General features: G+C 57.1%; 1 protein-coding gene across 1 annotated transcript in view; it reads right to left on the reverse strand.

Annotated features, from left to right (window-relative positions):
- LOC140410719 (glutathione S-transferase theta-1-like) overlaps positions 1 to 16,191 on the reverse strand; it is a 108,745-nt gene extending 92,554 nt beyond the window's left edge. Inside the window, exon 1 of the mRNA XM_072499175.1 lies at positions 16,012 to 16,191. Coding sequence (XP_072355276.1) covers positions 16,012 to 16,115 — 104 coding nt within the window. The 5' untranslated portion in view covers positions 16,116 to 16,191. The remainder of the gene's footprint in view (positions 1 to 16,011) is intronic.
- Between the last annotated feature and the right edge of the window lie 6,593 nt (positions 16,192 to 22,784).

Here is a 22,784-nt window from a genome sequence, read left to right on the forward strand (position 1 = left end):
TAATGACATGGCAGGGTTCATTAAGCTGGAGAGGATAAAGTTTGCCTTGAGAGGGTCTGTGCAGGGGTTCCTCAGGCGGTGGCAACCGTTCCTAGACTATCTCGCGGAGCGTTAGGAGGAGGTCAGCAGCAGCAGCAACCCAAGGGTGGGGGGGGGGAGGGGGGGTTTCTTTCGGGGGGGGGAATTCGGGTGGGTGGGGGGGGCTTCCCTATGGGTACCTTTGAATGTCATATGGGGGGGTTACTGTATATGGGGGAAACCCAATGTATAAGTTTTGTATAATTTTTGACTGTTGTGTTTGTGTTTCTTTCTTTTTGTTATTGTGGGGGGGTTTGTTAAAAATTTTGTTGGAAAATTTGAATAAACATATTCTTTTTGAAAAAGAAAAAACGGTGCAACAGCTGCACCAATTCAGCTACGTTGATTGGGCCAGCACCTTCGCCACGTGGAACGCAATCAATTCCATGGAAAACTGTGCCGGATTCGCCAGGTCCGTGATTGGCGCACGTGAGGCTTACACGCCACAGCCGCACTTAACGATCCATCCCCCCACACGCATCGACCCAACGAGATGGCTGGAAGGAGAGCAGCGCCACGGTTCAGGGACGCTGAACTGGACACCCTCATGGACGCCGTGGAGGAGAGAAGGATGGCCCTGTACCCCGGCCCGGGAGGAAGGCCGCTCGGCGTCACCGTTCGCCGTGCATGGGCGCAGGTGGCAGAGGCGGTCAGCGCCGTGGGCAACATCGTCCGGACTGGCATGCAGTGCCGGGAGAAACTCCACGATCTCCTCAGGGCGGCCAGGGTGAGTTGGCTGCTCCGTGCCCCTGGCACTAACCCCTCGCCCCACATACACCCGTAACCCAGTCCCACCCCCACCCGGGGGACAGCCGAACCCCCACACTCCCCCACATGTCAGCACCCATGCCAGGGCCATGACCGGGTGCCCTGGCCACTGAGGCCACTATCTACCCAACCCCTGGTCTGCATGCGTTGGAACGTCTAACGTTTTGTGTTTGTGTTTCTCCGCCCCCCCCAGGAGAAGGCCACACACAACCACCGGGAGCGGGAGAGGACCGGAGGAGACCACCGGACCTGCGGCCCCTCACCATGCCCAAGCACAGGACACGGTTGGTGGCCTGGAGGAAAGGGAGGACACCGAGGTGGAGTTTGGCGGCGGGCGAGGAAGTGAGACCCTGCTTAGTTGCCGATCCCCTTGGCACATGTGTGGACACCCCCCTCCCCCACACACCCCGCAACCCGTGTGCCCCTCACCCCCCTCATCACCCCACCCCCACCCCCCCTCAGCCCTCAATTAGTTAGCACTGCTGCCTCACAGCTTCAGGGACCCGGGTTCAATTCCAGCCTCAGGTGACTGTCTGTGTGGAGTCTGCCCCGTGTCTGCGTGGGTTTCCTCCGGGTGCTCCAGTTTCCTCCCACAGTCCAAAGATATACAGGTTGGGTGGCTTGGCCATGATAAATTGCCCTTAGTGTCCAGAGGTTCGGTGGGGTTACTGGGTTATGGGCTAGGGTGGAGGCTTGGGCTTTGGTAAAGTGCTATTTCAAGGGCTGGTTGTAGACCTTACGGGCCGAATGGCCTCCTTCTGCAGTCTATGATTCTGTGAACCCCCTCCCCTCCCCCCTCACTCACCTCACCCCCACACCGCCCCCCCCCCCCCCCCGCCCCCCCCACCCCGCCATCCCACCCCCTCCGGCCCGCTCTCTAATTATACATGTCGTCTTGTGTCTTACAGGACCTGCCAGAGAAACAGCGGGTCCATCTGGAGTTCCCCGCCCTCAGCCAGTGCCAGAGCCGGTGCCCCCCAGACGGCTGAGCACTGACGGGGAGAGCAGCCCGAACACCAGCCCCCCGCCCGAGACTCAGGACACCCCGGAGTTCAGGTCGGAGGAGGATGCGGACATTCCGTCACTGCTGTCTCCAACACCCTCCACCATCCAGAGATTATCACCTCGGTTGGGCGCTAGTGAAGAGGCTCCTGGGACACTATCTGGTGCTCACCACACATCGCATCAGGTGCAGCAGGTGGAGGTAGGAGCAGCCGAGGGGCCGGACGGCAGAAGGCAGCCCGGCCCCAGCAACCAGCTGCCACCCAGATGGGTCCCGGGCTCCTGGAACATCCAGTCCCAGCCACAGTGGAGATGCAGTCAGAGACCCAGGGACTACAGGAGGGCATCCAGCACCTGCAGGTACGGGTGGAGAAGTCCATCCACGTACAGGAGCAGGGGGTGGTGCAAGTCATGCGTGCCAGCCAGGCCAACACCGCATGGGTGGGGTCCGCGATGAAGACATTGGGGGCGGTGGTTTTGGCATGGATCACGTGTCCAAGGTCCGGGGCATTCTGTGCAGGCGGTGGCCGAAACTCAGGACAAGGCTGCCCTCTCACAGACAGCCATGTGCCAGAGCCACCGGGACATTGCAGCGCCGCTCCTGAGTGCAGCGCAGTCACAGCGGCCCAGTCACAGCAGCGGCAGCATTGCTCAAGCACTGGTCGGCATTGCGCAGACACAGAGGGAGGTGGCCCAGACCCAGAGGGAGGTGGTCCAGTCCCAGGGGGGGGTGGCCCAGACCCAGAGGGAGATGGCCCAGACCCAGAGGGAGGTGGCCCAGACCCAGAGGGAGGTGGCCCAGTCCCAGAGGGAGGTGGCCCAGACCCAGAGGGAGGTGGCCCAGACCCAGAGGGAGGTGGCCCAGACCCAGAGGGAGGTGGCCCAGACCCAGAGGGAGATGGCCCAGACCCAGAGGGAGGTGGCACAGACCCAGAGGGAGGTGGCCCAGACCCAGAGGGAGGTGGTCCAGTCCCAGGGGGGGGTGGCCCAGACCCAGAGGGAGATGGCCCAGACCCAGAGGGAAGTGGTCCAGACCCAGAGGGAGGTGGCCCAGACCCAGAGGGAGGTGGCCCAGACCCAGAGGGAGGTGGCCCAGACCCAGAGGGAGGTGGCCCAGTCCCAGAGGGAGGTGGCCCAGACCCAGAGGAAGGTGGTCCAGACCCAGAGGGAGGTGTCCCAAACCCAGAGGGAAGTGGTCCAGACCCAGAGGGAGGTGGCCCAGACCCAGAGGGAGGTGGTCCAGACCCAGAGGGAGGTGTCCCAAACCCAGAGGGAAGTGGTCCAGACCCAGAGGGAGGTGGCCCAGACCCAGAGGGAGGTGGTCCAGACCCAGAGGGAGGTGTCCCAAACCCAGAGGGAAGTGGTCCAGACCGAGAGGGAGGTGGCCCAGACCCAGAGGGAGGTGGCCCAGACCCAGAGGGAGGTGGCCCAGACCCAGAGGGAGGTGGCCCAGTCCCAGAGGGAGGTGGCCCAGACCCAGAGGAAGGTGGTCCAGACCCAGAGGGAGGTGTCCCAAACCCAGAGGGAAGTGGTCCAGACCCAGAGGGAGGTGGCCCAGACCCAGAGGGAGGTGGTCCAGACCCAGAGGGAGGTGTCCCAAACCCAGAGGGAAGTGGTCCAGACCGAGAGGGAGGTGGCCCAGACCCAGAGGGAGGTTGTCCAGAACCAGAGGGAGGTGGCTCAGACCAAGAGGGAGGTGGCCCAGACCCAGAGGGAGGTGGCCCAGTCCCAGGGGGAGGTGGCCCAGACCCAGAGGGAGATGACCCAGACCCAGAGGGAGGTGGCCCAGACCCAGAGGGAGGTGGCCCAGAACCCAGAGGGAGGTGGCCCAGACGCAGAGGGAGGTGGCCCAGACCCAGAGGGAGGTGGCCCAGTCCCAGAGGGAGGTGGCCCAGACCCAGAGGGAGGTGGCCCAGACCCAGAGGGAGGTGTCCCAGACCCAGAGGGAAGTGGTCCAGACCGAGAGGGAGGTGGCCCAGACCCAGAGGGAGGTTGTCCAGACCCAGAGGGAGGTGGCCCAGACCCAGAGGGAGGTGGCCCAGACCCAGAGGGAGGTGGCCCAGACCCAGAGGGAGGTGGTCCAGTCCCAGGGGGGGGGTGGCCCAGACCCAGAGGGAGATGGCCCAGACCCAGAGGGAGGTGGCCCAGACCCAGAGGGAGGTGGCCCAGACCCAGAGGGAGGTGGCCCAGACGCAGAGGGAGGTGGCCCAGACCCAGAGGGAGGTGGCCCAGTCCCAGAGGGAGGTGGCCCAGACCCAGAGGGAGGTGGTCCAGACCCAGAGGGAGATGGCCCAGACCCAGAGGGAGGTGGCCCAGACCCAGAGGGAGGTGGTCCAGACTCAGAGGGAGGTGGCCCAGTCCCAGAGGGAGGTGGCCCAGACCCAGAGGGAGATGGCCCAGACACAGAGGGAGGTGGCCCAGACCCAGAGGGAGGTGGTCCAGACTCAGAGGGAGGTGGCCCAGTCCCAGAGGGAGGTGGCCCAGACCCAGAGGGAGGTGGTCCAGACCCAGAGGGAGATGGCCCAGACCCAGAGGGAGGTGGCCCAGACCCAGAGGGAGGTGGCCCAGACCCAGAGGGAGGTGGCCCAGTCCCAGAGGGAGGTGGCCCAGACCCAGAGGGAGGTGGCCCAGTCCCAGAGAGAGGTGGCCCAGACCCAGAGGGAGGTGGCCCAGTCCCAGAGGGAGGTGGCCCAGACCCAGAGGTCGGTGGCCCAGACCCAGTGGGAAGTGGTCCAGACCGAGAGGGAGGTGGCCCAGAACCAGAGGGAGGTTGTCCAGACCCGGAGGGAGGTTGCCCAGACCCAGAGGGAGGTGGCCCAGTCCCAGGGGGAGGTGGCCCAGACCCAGAGGGAGATGGCCCAGACCCAGAGGGAGTTGGCCCAGACCCAGAGAGAGGTGGCCCAGACCCAGAGGGAGGTGGCCCAGTCCCAGAGAGAGGTGGCCCAGACCCAGAGGGAGGTGGCCCAGTCCCAGAGAGAGGTGGCCCAGACCCAGAGGGAGGTGGCCCAGTCCCAGAGGGAGGTGGCCCAGACCCAGAGGTCGGTGGCCCAGACCCAGTGGGAAGTGGTCCAGACCGAGAGGGAGGTGGCCCAGACCCAGCGGGAGGTTGTCCAGACCCAGAGGGAGGTTGCCCAGACGCAGAGGGAGGTGGCCCAGACCCAGAGGGAGGTGGCCCAGTCCCAGAGGGAGGTGGCCCAGACCCAGAGGGAGGTGGTCCAGACCCAGAGGGAGATAGCCCAGACCCAGAGGGAGGTGGCCCAGACCCAGAGGGAGGTGGTCCAAACTCAGAGGGAGGAGGCCCAGTCCCAGAGGGAGGAGGCCCAGACCCAGAGGGAGGTGGCCCAGACCCAGACGGAGGTGGCCCAGATGCAGAGGGAGGTGGCCCAGACCCAGAGGGAGGTGGCCCAGACCCAGAGGGAGGTGGCCCAGACCCAGAGGGAGGTGACCCAGTCCCAGAGGGAGGTGGCCCAGACCCAGAGGGAGGTGGCCCAGTCCCAGAGGGAGGTCGCCCAGACCCAGAGGGAGGTGGCCCAGTCCCAGAGGGAGGTGGCCCAGACCCAGAGGTCGGTGGCCCAGACCCAGAGGGAGGTGGTCCAGACCCAGAGGGAGGTGGCCCAGACCCAGAGGGTGGTGGCCTAGATCCAGAGGGAAGTGGTCCAGACCCAGAGGGAGATGGCCCAGACCCAGTGGGAGGTGGTCCAGACCCAGAGGGAAGTGGTCCAGACCGAGAGGGAGGTGGCCCAGACCCAGAGGGAGGTTGTCCAGACCCAGAGGGAGGTGGCCCAGACCCAGAGGGAGGTGGCCCAGACCCAGAGGGAGGTGGCCCAGACCCAGAGGGAGGTGGTCCAGTCCCAGGGGGGGGGGTGGCCCAGACCCAGAGGGAGATGGCCCAGACCCAGAGGGAGGTGGCCCAGACCCAGAGGGAGGTGGCCCAGACCCAGAGGGAGGTGGCCCAGACGCAGAGGGAGGTGGCCCAGACCCAGAGGGAGGTGGCCCAGTCCCAGAGGGAGGTGGCCCAGACCCAGAGGGAGGTGGTCCAGACCCAGAGGGAGATGGCCCAGACCCAGAGGGAGGTGGCCCAGACCCAGAGGGAGGTGGTCCAGACTCAGAGGGAGGTGGCCCAGTCCCAGAGGGAGGTGGCCCAGACCCAGAGGGAGATGGCCCAGACACAGAGGGAGGTGGCCCAGACCCAGAGGGAGGTGGTCCAGACTCAGAGGGAGGTGGCCCAGTCCCAGAGGGAGGTGGCCCAGACCCAGAGGGAGGTGGTCCAGACCCAGAGGGAGATGGCCCAGACCCAGAGGGAGGTGGCCCAGACCCAGAGGGAGGTGGCCCAGACCCAGAGGGAGGTGGCCCAGTCCCAGAGGGAGTTGGCCCAGACCCAGAGGGAGGTGGCCCAGTCCCAGAGAGAGGTGGCCCAGACCCAGAGGGAGGTGGCCCAGTCCCAGAGGGAGGTGGCCCAGACCCAGAGGTCGGTGGCCCAGACCCAGTGGGAAGTGGTCCAGACCGAGAGGGAGGTGGCCCAGAACCAGAGGGAGGTTGTCCAGACCCGGAGGGAGGTTGCCCAGACCCAGAGGGAGGTGGCCCAGTCCCAGGGGGAGGTGGCCCAGACCCAGAGGGAGATGGCCCAGACCCAGAGGGAGTTGGCCCAGACCCAGAGAGAGGTGGCCCAGACCCAGAGGGAGGTGGCCCAGTCCCAGAGAGAGGTGGCCCAGACCCAGAGGGAGGTGGCCCAGTCCCAGAGAGAGGTGGCCCAGACCCAGAGGGAGGTGGCCCAGTCCCAGAGAGAGGTGGCCCAGACCCAGAGGTCGGTGGCCCAGACCCAGTGGGAAGTGGTCCAGACCGAGAGGGAGGTGGCCCAGACCCAGCGGGAGATTGTCCAGACCCAGAGGGAGGTTGCCCAGACGCAGAGGGAGGTGGCCCAGACCCAGAGGGAGGTGGCCCAGTCCCAGAGGGAGGCGGCCCAGACCCAGAGGGAGGTGGTCCAGACCCAGAGGGAGATAGCCCAGACCCAGAGGGAGGTGGCCCAGACCCAGAGGGAGGTGGTCCAAACTCAGAGGGAGGAGGCCCAGTCCCAGAGGGAGGAGGCCCAGACCCAGAGGGAGGTGGCCCAGACCCAGACGGAGGTGGCCCAGATGCAGAGGGAGGTGGCCCAGACCCAGAGGGAGGTGGCCCAGACCCAGAGGGAGGTGGCCCAGACCCAGAGGGAGGTGGCCCAGTCCCAGAGGGAGGTGGCCCAGACCCAGAGGGAGGTGGCCCAGTCCCAGAGGGAGGTCGCCCAGACCCAGAGGGAGGTGGCCCAGTCCCAGAGGGAGGTGGCCCAGACCCAGAGGTCGGTGGCCCAGACCCAGAGGGAGGTGGTCCAGACCCAGAGGGAGGTGGCCCAGACCCAGAGGGTGGTGGCCTAGATCCAGAGGGAAGTGGTCCAGACCCAGAGGGAGATGGCCCAGACCCAGTGGGAGGTGGTCCAGACCCAGAGGGAGGTGTCCCAGACCCAGAGGGTGGTGGTCCAGACCCAGAGGGAGGTGGGCCAGACCCAGAGGGAGGTGGCCCAGACACAGAGGGAGGTGGCCCAGACCCAGAGGGAGGTGGCCCAGTCCCAGAGGGAGGTGACCCAGACCCAGAGGGAGGTGGTCCAGACCCAGAGGAAGGTGGCCCAGTCCCAGAGGGAGGTGGCCCAGACCCAGAGGGAGGTGGTCCAGACCCAGAGGGAGGTGGCCCAGACCCAGAGGGAGGTGGCCCAGACCCAGAGGGAGGTGGCCCAGACCCAGAGGGAGGTGGCCCAGTCCCAGAGGGAGGTGGCCCAGACCCAGAGGGAGGTGGCCCAGACCCAGAGGGAGGTGGCCCAGACCCAGATGGAGGTGGCCCAGACCCAGAGGGAGGTGGCCCAGTCCCAGAGGGAGGTGGCCCAGACCCAGAGGGAGGTGGTCCAGCCCCAGAGGGAGGTGGTCCAGTCCCAGAGGGAGGTGGTCCAGACCCAGAGGGAGGTGGCCCAGACCCAGAGGGAGGTGGTCCAGTCACTGGGTGATGCAGCACAGACCCTCAGTGTGGTGGCACAGTCGCAGTGGGATGTGGTGCTGTCCCAGATGGAGATGGTCCACTCCCTGTGCTCCATGGCTGCGAGCATGCAGATCCTGGTTGAAACCAGAGCGGGCCTCCAGGACTGGCAGTGCCAGGTGGCGGGGGAGCCTTGGGGGTTGGCTCCGTTCGCACCCCCGTCCCATGGAGAAGCCTGGGGGCTATCGGGCACCCTGAGGGAGGAGGAGGTGTTGGGGCCTGTGCTGGTGACTCCTGCAGGGGAGGTCCCGGAACACCGCTGCACCTCGGATTTCCCCCTCCTGTCCCTGGTGCATCTGGTGGGCAGCGGGAAGAACGGGGCGGCATCACGCCACCCGGGACTCCCGAGCAGCGGCCGGGCCCGTCCAGACGGGTCGCCCCAGGGGACGTGCGCCAACGGGGACCCTCGTCGCAGGGCAGGAGTCACAGCGGTCCGCCTCCACTCCTGCTGTACCGTCAGGGGAACCACTTAGGCGTAGTGTTAGGGCCCGTAAGGCCAGCACATTAGACACCAGTTCGGTTGGCACGGGTGCAGTGCACAGTCTAGTTATAAGGGCTAGGGCACAGACTGTGTATTTATTTCCGCATGATAAACCCCGGGGCGGGGGGTGGCGGGGGACCAGTGCAGGCCCTGTGGGAGGACCGTGCTCACCCCCCTTGTCCCCCCAACCCCATCCCCCCCACCTCTGGCCCTGACCGTTCCCAGCACCACCACTGCAGGAATCCGATGGGACCGTGCGATGGACTGGTCAGCTCGCATGCAGGTATCACCCAGGTGGAAGGTGCTACTGTGGGCATGAGTCAGATGTTGTCATATGACCTGGACCACCAGAGCTCATCGCAGAGCGGGTTGTCATCATCCTCCACCCCATGGATCAGACCGCTGTCACTGCCAACCCAGGGCACCCAGCTTGTGACGCCACAGGGCTTTGGGTGACCTATGAGAGTCGGGAGCTATACTCTGGCTCGCCGGAGGACATGGTGGGCTTTAGGAATGACCAATGACCTGGTAGACAAACTGGGACCTTAAACCTTGACTGTGGAGAACTGGGGCAAAATTCTCCCCCAACGGCGCGATGTCCGCCGACTGACGCCCAAAACGGCGCCAATCAGACAGGCATCGTGCCGGCCCAAAGGTGCGGAATGCTCCACAGCCTTGGCGGCCGAGCGCCAACATTGAGGGGCTAGGCCGACGCCGGAGGGATTCCGCCCCGCCAGCTGGCGGAAATGGCGTTTGTTGCCACGCCAGCTGGCGCGGAAATGACATTCGGGGCGGCGCATGCGCAGTGGAGGGAGTCTCTTCCGCCTCCGCCATGGTGGAGACCGTGGCGGAGGCGGAAGGGAAAGAGTGCCCCCACGGCACAGGTTCGCCTGCGGATTGGTGGGCCCCGATCGCGTGCCAGGCCACCGTGGGGGCCCCCCGGGGTCAGATCGCCCCGCGCCCCCCCCCCCCCCAGGACCCCAGAGCCCGCCCACGCCGCCTGGTCCCGCCGGTAAATACCTACTTTAATTTACGCCGGCGGGACAGGCAATTTCTTGGCGGGACTTCGGCCCATCCGGGCCAGAGAATTGAGCAGGGGGGCCCGCCAACCAGCGCGGCCCGATTCCCGCCCCTGCCCAATCTCCGGTACCGGAGACTTTGGTGGGGGCGGGATTCACGGCGGCCAGCGGCCATTCTCCGACCCGGCGGGGGGTCGGAGAATGACGCCCCTGAATTAGAAGCTATGCATTGCCCTTTTAAAAACCTAAGTCTTTTAACTCTGCAATTTAAGTTGCGCTGTTTGAAAAGCTGTTTGAGTGTTTACATGTACAATTCCTTTTTCTTTGTCCGGTCTTTTGTATATGGTCCTGCTTGAAGGTGTTAGAATAGATAATACTTTGTTAAGGGAGGAGGGGTGGGCCTTTGTGCTTCGACCTTGGGAGGGATTGTTTGTTTGTTTTCTGTGCTTTGTGCATTGTTTTGGGAACTTATACGAAGAGTGGGGGGAGGACCAGCAGGTGGTAGGATGCTAGGCACCGCGGGCAGGAGCTGCCAGGCTAGCTGGGAGGGCTAGTCCACGGAAGCAAAGTGGGGGGTGACCTGAAGATTAACGTAGTGGGGAAGGATGGGGAGGTGGCTGCTGATGAAGAGGGGACTTTTAGGAGGAGAGTAGATGACAGTAGCTGCCATGGGGCGGACCAGGTGAGGTGTGGGACATGGGCTAAGGGCTGGCCTAGGAAAGGTCATGGCTGATCGATAGGGGAGGGGGGGGGAAGGGTCCCCCCTGACCAGGCTGGTTGCATGGAATGTTCGCAGACTGAATGGGCCGGTCAAAAGAGCCCGTGTGTTCGCACACCTGAGACAGCTGAAGGCGGACATGGCCATGTTGCAAGAGACGCACTTGAAGCTGGGAGACCAAACTAGACTGAAGAAGGGATGGGTCGGACAGGTGTTCCATTCGGGATTGGACTTTAAAACAAGGGGGGTGGCAATCCTGGTTAATAAAAAGGTGGCATTTGAGGTGGGGAAGATAGAGGCAGACCGGGAGGTAGATTTATTATGGTTAGCGGGAAGCTGGAGAGAATGGCAGTGGTGCTGGTCAATATATATGCCCCAAACTGGGATGATGTCGCGTTTGCCAGGAAGGTGCTGGGGAAGATTCCAGACCTCGACTCACACCGGCTGATGATGGGGGGGGTTATTAATGCGGTTCTGGACCCGAGACTAGACCGGTTGAGTTCCAGGTCGGGAAAAGTATCAGCAATGGCGAAAGAACTGCGGGGCTTCATGGAGTGCATGGGAGGGGTGGATCTGTGGAGATTTGGGAGGCCAAGGAGCAAGGAATATTCATTCTACTCCCACCTGCACAAGGTATATTCCAGGATAGCCTTTCTCGTACTTGACAAAACACTGTTAGCGGGGGTGGAGGACACTGAGTATTCAGCAATCAAACCAGTCTCCACATTGGGTGGACCTACAGGCAAGCACGGGAAAGACCCAGCGTCCACAGTGGAGATTAGATGCCGGGCTGCTAGCAGATGATAAGATCTGTGAGCGGCTGGGGGAGGCCAATCGGGGGTACATAAAAAACAATGATACAGGGGAGATTGCGGCAGGAGTGGTTTGGGAGGCAATGAAGGCAGTTATCAGAGGGGAATTTATTTCGATTCGGGCCCATGGGGAGAAAACTGAACTGGCGGAGCTGGACAGATTGGTAGGAGAAATCTTACAGGTGGACAGGAGATATGCGGAGTCTCCGAATGAGGAACTCCTGAAGGAGCGTCAGAGACTCCAAATGGAACTTGGGCTCCTGTCCACAGTTAAGGTGGAGGAACAGCTGAGGAGGGTGAAAGGGGCAATGTACGAATATGGGGGTAAAGCCAGTAGGATGTTAGCACATAATGTACATATGTTCTGGGTGTGTCCGAAGTTGAGGGGATTCTGCCAGGGATTTGTGGATGTTATGTCAGAGGTCCTGGAAGGGAGGGTGACTCCTAGTCCGGAAATGGCAATATGTGGGGTATCGGAAGATCTGGGAGCCAAGCGGGGGAGGGAGGCCGAAGTTCTGGCCTTCTCCTCCCTGGTGGCCCGGAGATGGATTTTGCTGGGATGAAGGGACTCGGAGCCTCCAAAGTCAGGAGTGTGGGTCAGCGACATGGCAGCGTTTCCCAGGCTGGAAAAGATTAAGTTCGCCTTGAGAGGATCAATTCAGGGGTTCGTCCAGAGATGGCAGCCGGTCAATGACTACTTCAAGGAAAATTGAACGTCAGCAGTAAGTGGGGGGGAGAGAATGGGAGGCATGGTAATGTAAGACAAGGACAGGGAACTTAGTACACGGGTAATTAGGAAATAGGGCGGGGGTAGTAGGGGACGTTTTTTGATTATTTATTTTGCGTGTGTCGGCCCCTGCGGTTGTTTAAGGAATGTTAAAGTGTTAAACTGAAAACTGTGAAAATTACAATACAAATGCTTCAATAAAATATTTTCTAAAAAGCAAAAGATACTTCGAGGCCCTGGCCGTAGAGCTCCTAGCGGAGAGGGAAAAGCTACAAATGGACTTTGACCTGCTTTCCACTAGGAAGGCAGTGCACCAACTCTGCCAGATACAGGGTCCATTTATGAACACGGAGACAAAGCAAGCTGCCTGCTGGCTCACCAGCTGAGAAAGCAGGCCACCACAAGGAAAATAGAACAAATTAGGGACAACAACAGCAGAGGTTGAGTTTGTATCCCGAGAAGGCTGCAAAGATAAAGAAGCATGGGAGGCCTGGCCTCTCAAACCTGCACTACTACCATTGGGCGGCCACAGCAGAAAGAGTGGGGATGGGTAAGGGAGCCAGAAACAGAATGGGTAAGGATGAAGGAGAGCTCCTGCATAGGAACATCCGTCCAGGCTCTTGCCACAGCAACACTCCCATCTACGCCAGTCAAGCACTCAACAAGCCCAGTGGTAATAGCCACGCTCCGGACATGGAACCAGCTAAGGCAACACTTCGGCCTGACCGAAGTGTCCACAATGGCCGCCCTCTGCAACATTCACAAGTTCATGCCAGCCACAATGGATTCCACCTCTAAAAGGTGGAGTCAGGACGGAGGGTATTGACAGTGACTTGTACACGGACAATACATTAGCGAAGCTAAATGAACTGATGGAGAGGATTCAACTGCCCAAAGGGAACAAACTTTAATAGTAATAATCTTTATTGTCAGTAAGCTTACATTAACACTACAATGAAGTTACTGTGAAAAGCCCCTAGTCACCACATTCCGGCGCCTGTTCGGGTACACAGAGGGAGAATTCAGAATGTCCAAATTACCTAACGGCACGTCTTTCGGGACTTGTAGGAGGAAACCGGAGCACCTGTGCAAACTCCACAGACAGTGACCCAAGCCGGGAATCGAATCTGGGACCCTGGAGTTGTGAAGCAACAGTGCTAACCACTGTGCTACCATGAACTACAGCACATACAAATCAAATACTTCCTCCATAAGGAAACAACACGCGGAGGCCGGGACTCACTGATAGAGGAGCTGTTGGACGTGGGGGACTTAGGGAGGGAGAATTGCAGGGACCTGTATGGGCGACTGTTAGATGAGGCACACTCCCTGCTGGACAAGGGAAAATGGGAGGAAGAACTAGGGATAGAAATAGGGTGGGGACTCTGGAGCGAAGCACTGAGCATGGCTAACTCCACCTCCACGTGCGCCTAATGCAGCTAAAGTTGGTGCACAAAGTACACCTAACCAGAACCCGAATGAGTAGGTTCTTCCTGGAGGTGGAGGACAAATGTGAACGGTGCCAAGGAGGCCCGGCCAACCACACCCACATGTTCTGGTCTTGCCCCAGACTTGTTGGGTTCTGGACAGCCTCCTTCGAGGCAATGTCCAAGATTGTGGGGATGAAGGTGGAGCCAAGCCTGAAAGTGACAGTTTTCGGGGTATCAGAACAGCCAGATCTCTTTATGGGGAGGGGGGGTCGATGCCTTGCCTTTGCCTTCCTAATCACCCACTGGAGCATCCTGATCGGCTGGTGATCAGCAGCACCACCCAAAGCTGCGGACTGGCTGTCCGACCTGTCGGAATTTCCCCAGCTGGAGAAAATCAAATTCGCCATCCGGGGGTCGGAAGAGGACTTCCACAAGACGTGGAAGCCATTCACCCAACTTGTTCCAGGACCTGTTTGTAGCCAACAGCCAATAGAGCGGAGGCGTGCGGGGGAGGGGGCATAGACAAGCCACAGATTGTAAAGGGAAAGAAGGGGGAGGGCAATCAAAAGCCCATAAGAAAGACCACACGACACAAGGGGCATAGCCGCAGGGACAGGCCCAAGGGCAAATGGAGAACCAACAGGAGCAGCAATATGTGGGGAAATACACGCTAACACATGAGGGTAACTGAGGCACTTCAGCAAAATGGGCCCCGCAGCCACAGAGGGAATGCAGAAGATACAGATGTAAATATGTACAGTGATCCTCATTTGTTTGTGTTTTGTTTTTCTCACTCTTTAGTCAATCTCTCTTTGGTCGTTTTAATTTTGCCTTGGTTGCTTTTGTTTGATCTTGTGCGCAGTTATGGCAGTTGTAATTTAACATACAAACTGAAATGTGTAACACAAAAATGGGAAAACCAATAAAAATATTTATAAAAATAAAATCTGCTCAGCTTCCTGTGGCTCTCATTCTCATCCGTAGGCAGCAGTAAGATCATAACAGGTAACAGGCAAAGTGTGAGGCTCGTCCAGCACTACACCAGGGGGCCCCTAACCCACCTCATTCACAAACAAAAACATTACAGAATCAAACTTTTCTTTCATCAGGTATCACACCATTGGGAATGACACCTTGTGCATCTGGTTAAGCATGTGCAGGATGACAGAGAGAGGGGGGAAGAGATAGAGGAGGTAGGAGACAAGAACGGATGAGAGGAGAGACAAGAGGGGGAGAAGAGGGTGCAAAGGGTGTGAGGAGAGGGTAGGAGGGAGCTGAAACAAGGATTTTGGGGATAGGAGAACATTGAAGGGAGAAATGAAAGAGGGGACAAGAGAGAGGAGGTGGAGGAGAGGAAGGTTAGAGGGGAAAAGGAGAATAGCGGAGGTGAGGAGGAAAGTAAGGAGGGGGAGACAGGCAGGGGAGAGGAAGGGAGAAGAGCGGGGGAGCATGAGAGAAGAGAAGAGAAGAGGGGGAGGGGAGAGGTAGAAAAATGAATAACAGTAAAAGCTGAAAATACAAATAAACATGAGCAGGCAGTCGACGGTGGACGGTCGTGTGAACGGTAGCCTTGGCATTCCACTGATCCTTACCTGTTAACAGTGTCATGATATTCAAACACACACATCATGATGGACACACTAACAGGCAAATCAGAGTACACAACACCACAACCAATCACAGACAAGAACACCAACCACATAAAAAGCACGAGCACGACACCTGGAGGTCAGTAGGTCTGGGGAGAAGGAAGCATGAAAGAGCTGTTGAAACACCACAAGCAGGGAGCCCCCCACGTGCAGAGTGCAAAGACCAAGTTGTAAATAGTGAGTTTAAATAAACAAGCGTTGTACCATATGCAACTGTGTTGGCTCTTCTGTGTGTTAGAACACCCAACACCACATGGTACAGGAGTGGATCGATACCTGCCTACCAACCTGCCATTCTGGACATGGACCACACCGGCAAACCGCAGCCGATGCAAGTCACGGGGAACCTAGGCACCAACTGGAAGCTCTACAGGCAGCGATTTGACCTGTACATCCGTGCCACCGAAAAACAGAATGTCTCGGATGATTCGAAGATTGCAATGCTCCTCTTCTACGCAGGCCCCCACCCAAATGATGTCTTTAATTCACTGGTGTTCGAGGAAGGCGAAAACCAGGCCAAATATGACACGGTCATCCTCAAAATGGACCAGCACTTTCAAACTGAAGTAAACGAAACTTTCGAAAGATACATCTTTCAGCAACGCCTGCAAGGTAAGGAGGAGCTTTTTCAACCCTTTTTGACGCACCTCCGGATTCTGGCGCAGTCCTGCGGTTACGGCACCACCACAGAGTCCATGATCAGGGACCAGATTGTTTTTGGCGTTGCCTCCAGTGGCCTACGCCAGCAGCTTCTTAAAATAAAGAGCCTCACCTTAGCGTCTGCTGTGGAAGCCTGTGTCCTCCATGAGAATGCTGCCTGCCGTTTTGCACGATTTCAGGCGTCCGAGTTGGCACGGAGGGGGTCCCCAGCCGTCGAATCGGCAAGCCAGGCCGCCCACGACGTTGAACGCATCCAGGCCGTCGATTTCTTCCCGCCCCACGGCCCGGACGACAGCGGCCGCTTCCCGCGCTTTTCGCGGTCTCCCGCGCAGGTGCGCGCCAAGAATAACGGCCACAACGAGGGACGCACTGCGCAGGCGCGCCCACCGCAAGATCGCACTGCGCATGCGCAGTGGCGCAACGAACGCCGTGACGTCATGACGTGCAGCAAGTGTGGAGGTCTACACTTAAAAGGGCAATGTCCTGCAAAATACCAACAGTGCAACAGATGTGCCATGATAGGCCACTACGCAGCCCGCTGTCGTGCGGCTCAACCCATGGATCCGGCGCATCCTCGACAACCTCGCACACGAGTCAGGACCGTCCAGCCCACAGATTAACAAGTTTAAACTCAAATGCAATGTTGTTCTTCTTGGCAAAAATGTAGACTGCTCGGCAGGGCTGGGAATGCAGATCCAAGTACAGCTCCAGGCCCATTTTGTTCTTCACACTTTTCAGAGCAACAAGACTCAAGGTGCTGGCGGTTCAGTCCTTGTTTATATAAAGTCAATCCCTCCCCCAATACTCAGGAAAAGACTGGTTGGAAATAGAGGCCAAAGATCAAGTGATGTTAATCAACAAGGGAGAGAGGAAGCAAATTCCTGCTCTACAGTAAAAAAACAACTAAACTCTCGGTGACTTGCCAAATCCAAAAATCTCAGCACGCACAGGACGAGAAGTGATCATATTACTTAAAAATGGAATATCTTTATTTTCCTGAATGTTTGAAAATGTTTAAACTGTACAAAACATAGGAACAGTGGTAGGCCAATCAGCCCCTCGAGCTTGCCCTGCCATTCAATGAGATCATGGCTGATCTGTGACCTAACTCCATATACCTGCCTCTGGCCCATATCCCTTAATATTTTTGATGAATAAAATATCTCAGATTTTAACTTAACTGATCCAACCCTCTCACTCTTTGAGGGGAGATGTTCTTCCTAATATCTCACCTAAATGGTTGAGCTGTAATTTTTAGACTATGCCCTCTCGTCTTCGAATCTCCAACGAGTGGAAATAGTTATCTTTGCCTACCCTGGATGGGATTCGCCGTTGTCTGTCGCCGAAATCAGGAAACGCGATTGGGCAGAGAATAGGTTCTGGGGTTCTGCCACCAAAATCGCGGCGGGCAGCAATTTGACGCAAAATCGCAATTCACCATCACCTCGACAGCAGCGTCAATGTGTTCCAGAACGCACATATTTGCATATCATTAGCAGCCCGACCTGGTGTTCTCCGGGGCCTCCGCGATGCTCTGCCTCCGATGGGCCGAGTTGCCGACAGCGCGGTTCAGTTTTGCTTTTAAAAATCGTGAAATCGGCGTTTAACTGATGAGGGAGGGAGAGGAGGACATGGAGAGATGCAACCGTGGGCTGTCGGGCCAGACACTAGCCAGGCTGGCTGGGGTAGTGGGGGCCCTGCCAGGCCAGGAGAGAGGGGGATGATGGGGGAACGGGCTGAGTGGCCGGGGTAACTCCCCACGGGACTGGGGCGGGGTCCAGGCAAGGACCACCAGTGCCGCGGCCTGCAAGGCAGTCACCTTGCTGCACGCCACACTGACCACCAACCTTGGCCCCTGGTTCTGCAGAGTGACACCGGCCATATGGGTACACCCAACACCATTCACCCACCCTCCGCCGTGCCCCACCCCCACCCAGCCACCACTCGCCAGTGGGGCATCAGGTGGCCCACCCAGGGCAACGGTCACTGTAGCCCCTACAGGGGCACTGGACGGGGCTGTGGAGCATACCATTGGCATGGGCAGTGCCAGGTGACGGAATCAGGGATAGGCGCCAGAGCCCGAGTCCCCACGGTACCGGGCAATGATGGGGCCAGGGCTCCGGAGATGGTGGGAGGGGGAAGACATGCAGGAGTAGAGCCAGCAGTACCAACCGGGACCACCATGTAGCCCGTTGGGCCTGGTTGGGCAGGGGGTACACACCATGCTAACATGTCGGTCTTTCACACCCTGCAGACAATGGATATGGAATTCAACCAGCAATGGTGGCCTCCCTGCTAATCGGTGCAGCCCTGGGGAATGCCATGCGGCTGTACAAACTGGAGCTGCTCGAGGAGCAGGAGGAGGCTGTAACAGCAGGGGACAGGAGGCCGCCGCCAAGGGTGGAAAGCCGCCTGCCCAACAGGCCGAGGAAGAGGAGGTGCCAAGGAGGCACCACGTGAGGCCTTGTATGTATCAGCAGCGTCTTTCGTTCGGGGACCTACCGGACCGGGCATGTCGTCAAAGACTCCGGCTGAGCAGGGAGACAATGCGACATATCTGCCAGATCATAACACACCTGACACCGCAGAGGTATGGGGAAGGACACCCGCTCCCGGTGGCTGTCATGGTGACGCTGGTCCTGAGCCTTTGTGCGTTGGGGACCTTCCAGGTGCCGAGTGGGGACCTGTGTGGGATCTCACAGACCTCGGTGCACAGGCGTATCTGTGCCATCATGGAGGCCCTATATGGGCAGCACGGTAGCATGGTGGTTAGCACAATTGCTTCACAGCTCCAGGGTCCCAGGTTCGATTCCCGGCTTGGGTCACTGTCTGTGCGGAGTTTGCACGTTCTCCCCGTGTGTGCGTGGGTTTCCTCCGGGTGCTCCGGTTTCCTCCCACAGTCCAAAGATGTGCAAGTTAGGTGGATTGGCCATGATAAATTGCCCTTAGTGTCCAAAATTGCCCTTAGTGTTGGGTGGGGTTATTGAGTTATGGGGATAGGGTGGATGTGTGGGCTTGGGTAGGGTGCTCTTTCCAAGAGCCGGTGCAGACTCGATGGGCCGAATGGCCTCCTTCTGCACTGTAAATTCTATGATTCTATGATATGCCCAGGCGGCTCAATACATCTACTTCAATGTAGACCGAGCCCACCAGGATGCCCGGGCAGCAGGGTTCAGCACATCGCCAACATGTCCTGGATCCAGGGGGTGTCCCCCTTGGAGCACCTGCAGATGACAGGCCGCTCTATACCAGCTGAAAGGGGTAGCACTCGATGAACGTGCAGCTGTTTTGTGACCATCAGCTGTGCATCATTCACATCTGCGCCCAATACCCGGCAGTTCGCATGATGCTTTCATCCTGACACGTTCAAGATCCCCTCCCCCGGCTGGGAAACTGGGAAATATAGAAATAGAAATAGAAATAGAACATACAGTACAGAAGGAGGCCATTTGGCCCATCGAGTCTGCACCAACCCACTTAAGCCCTCACTTCCACCCTATCCCCGTAACCCAATAACTCAATAACCCTCCTAACCTTGTTGGTCACGAAGGGCAATTTATCATGGCCAATCCACCTAACCAGGTGTTATCCACTACGATCATGGCTGATGATGCCTATCCAGAGGCCACACATTGACGCCGAGACCCGCTACAACAACGCCCTTGCCGCAACCAGGAGCGTGATTGAGTGGAGCTTCAGCATCCTGAAGATACGGTTCAGGTGCCTGGACCACTCTGGAAGGGCCCTACAGTATGATGTTAAGAGGGTTGCCCGCATCATGGAGGCTTTCAGTGTCCTCCACAACATCAGAGGGCTGATGTGCTGGAGGAGGAGGATGAACGCCACACCTCCTCCAACGAGGAGGATGTGGGGAGGTTGGGCAGGTCATCGGGCCCAGACAGGCACAGGAAGCCACCCGGCCTGGGCTAACTTGCACGGGATGATGTGATCCGGCAAGGGTGGGGAGGTGTGGTGGGGGGGGGGGTATGGCCATGCGTATGGACACCATATCCCACCCCCACCCACCCCTCCATGAGTATGGACACCACACCCCACCCCCACCCACCCTTCTCCCCATCTGGCTACCTGCCCTCCGTGATACATACCTGCCAGATTACAGGGTGCGGGTCCTAGGTTGGCAGTAACACCAGGTCTGCATCGGAAGGAGGATGATGACAACCAGCTCTGTGATGAGATCTGGTGTTCCACATTGTTTGACAACGTCTGCCCACAGTAGCACGTTCCACCGTCCACCCAGGTGATCCCTGCATGCGAGCTGGCCATTCCATCACATGATGTCATTGAATCCCTGGGGTGACGGTGGTGAAGTTGGTCGGGAGGGGGGCGGGGTCTTCCACTTTAAGATCATTCATTTTTGTACTCAACTCTTAAAACATCAAAACTCACGTCTGGTCTTGTCTGTCTACCTAACCTATTCAGTTGCCCAATTAAACTTCGCAGTTCCTCTTTTTGTGAAGCTCGGCCATGACTAATTGCTATTGGGCTGGTGCTTTCCAAATAAGATTGCTGACGTAAAGTTGTCCCTAACTTAGTCTGTCCGATTTCCAGTCCAATATATTTAAATGCACCGGAAGCCTGACTTCCAACCCTGAATTCTTTCCTTAAACCAGAGATTACAATAACTTCGAAATCGCTAGTCCCACCCCACAAAAAATCATTGACATGCATCATAAAGATGCCAGAAAGATTTCCTTTATAGTACCAGTAAAACATTGCCAGATCTGCTTTCAACTGGCAACAGCCTAACTTTAACAAAACTGATCTTACCGAAAAATACCAGACTGTAGACGCATCATTTAATCTTTATACACATTTGTTCAACTTCCAGAGTACCCCTTCTGTGTTAGTTGCCTCTTTAGGAGGACAGAGAAAAATGTCTCTCTGGCGCTGATGCCCCTGCAAAAAGGCAGCTTTTATATCTATAGATTTGCATTCCCATGCCTTTGTGGCTAATAGAGCCAAGAAAATCTTTAAAATAACCTTTCCTGCCGTAGGTGAATCTACCCTTAAATCTTGAGTCATAGAATTTACAGTGCAGAAGGAGGCCATTCGGCCCATCGAGTCTGCACTGGCTCTTGGAAAGAGCACCCTACCCAAGGTCAACACCTCCACCCTATCCCCATAACGCAGTAACCCCACCCAACACTAAGGGCAATTTTGGACACTAAGGGCAATTTAGCATGGCCAATCCACCTAATCTGCACATCTTTGGACTGTGGGAGGAAACCGGAGCACCCGGAGGAAACCCACGCACACATGGGGAGGATGTGCAGACTCCACACAGACAGTGACCCAAGCCGGGATCGAACCTGGGACCCTGGAGCTGTGAAGCGATTGTGCTATCCACAACGCTACCGTGCTGCCCTGATCTTCTAAGTTTTCTTCAAATCCTCTTGCCACAAGCCTGGCCTTTGCCTTATAAGTTCCATCCGGAAGAACCTTTCCTTGATGAATGTACCCTAATAGTCTGATTGCCATGTTGCAAAACAATTGTTTTGCCATCTATGCCTATGATCTTCCCTGGGCCTTTCCATTCATTAAAATTGTCTCTCTTATAGTATACTGTGTCTCCTTGCTGAAAACAGTATTTGATGGCCGTACATTATGCCTTAAAGCTCAGCGAATTCTTTCAGAGACTTCTGCTTCCAAAAAAGCTTTTCTACAGCTATGTAATGCATTTAAATGCTCAGCAAAGGCAGAGCTAATTGTAGTCCCTTCCCAAGCTGGAGGCTGGTCATCTAAAATGGACGGAATTTTAGGATTTCTACCAAACACTAATAGATAAAGACTATAGCCCCAACCATCTGCAACTAATTCTTCGCATGTACCACCCAGGCTAAGGCTGAATTTAACTTGCAATTTGGTCGATCTGCCAAAATTGTCCGGAGCATCTCATCTATTACAGCATGATGTCTTTCACACACACCATTACTAAATGGGCTTTCTGCAGCCGTATTCATAACTGTGATATTCACGTTTTCACACATATCCCTAAACTCATCATTAGCAAATTCTCCCCCGTTGTCTGTAAGGAATTTTGCCGGTGGGCCCATTCCTGTCCCTATCCATTTTTCCATGATCTGATCCAGGGTTACACTCTTTTCTTTACTACATACAATGGTTGATTGACTAAATCTGGTCGCTAAATCTACAAAATGCAAAATAAATATATTGTTAGCTTTATTCCAGATCTTAAGGTCCATGGCCACAATGTCATTAAAATCCCTGGCCAAAGGTAGGGTTACTATCGGTCGTGATGGTATCCTTCTGTAGTTCCTACAAACCTCACAGAGTTCACTAACCTATCAACTTAGTATAGTCTTTATCCCTTACCCCTGCATCCTTTAAGAAAATTTTCAGCCTCGGAGGAGACAGATGTGCAAATTGCCGATGCAGTTTCACTACAATGAGCTTTTTATCAGCTAAAGTCCCATTTCCAGCTCCTAATAACACATCCTTAACAACTGCACCAGAAATATTATTTGTCAGTAATGGAATACAATAGTGTCCCGACTGTGTAAATTGTGAGTGCACCGTCTTCCCAAAAACGGCTGCCTTATCCTGTTCCATATCCAGTTTCATGTGTGTTTTCTTCATCGACGGTCTGCTCAGAAGCAAAGGTATCTCACTTGATACAACATCCGTGCTAATGAAATGATTCACTCCGGCAATATTGCAAGGGATCACCACTCTTTTCAGCGACTTCAGGATATTATCATCCCCAAAACTGAAACTTGTGGAACTTTCAAATTCCTTAACCTTGTTATGATTTTCAGCATTCAAAGAGTCCAGGTAACATTTTAACCAGTCAATTCCACACACAGTAGATGTGCAGCCACTGTCCAATACAGCACAATTGAAGGATTCTGCAACCAACACCCTCGTTATTGGTCACCGCATTATAGGAAGGACGTGGAAGCTATGGAGCGGGTGCAGAGGAGATTTACCAGGGTGTTGCCGGGTATGGAGGGAAAATCTTATGAGGAAAGGCTGATGGACTTGAGGTTGTTTTCGTTAGAGAGAAGAAGGTTAAGAGGAGACTTAATAGAGGCATACAAAATGATCAGGGGGTTAGATAGGGTGGACAGTGAGAGCCTTCTCCCGCGGGTGGAAATGGCTAGCACGAGGGGACATAGCTTTAAACTAAGGGGTAATAGATATAGGACAGAGGTCAGAGGTAGGTTCTTTACGCAAAGAGTGGTGAGGCCGTGGAATGCCCTGCCTGCAACAGTAGTGAACTCGCCAACATTGAGGGCATTTAAAAGTTTATTGGATAAGCATATGGATGATAATGGCATAGTGTAGGTTAGATGGCCTTTGTTTCGGTGCAACATCGTGGGCCGAAGGGCCTGTACTGCGCTGTAT

This window comes from Scyliorhinus torazame, chromosome 1, assembly GCF_047496885.1.
Source record: "Scyliorhinus torazame isolate Kashiwa2021f chromosome 1, sScyTor2.1, whole genome shotgun sequence".
NCBI lineage: Eukaryota > Metazoa > Chordata > Chondrichthyes > Carcharhiniformes > Scyliorhinidae > Scyliorhinus > Scyliorhinus torazame.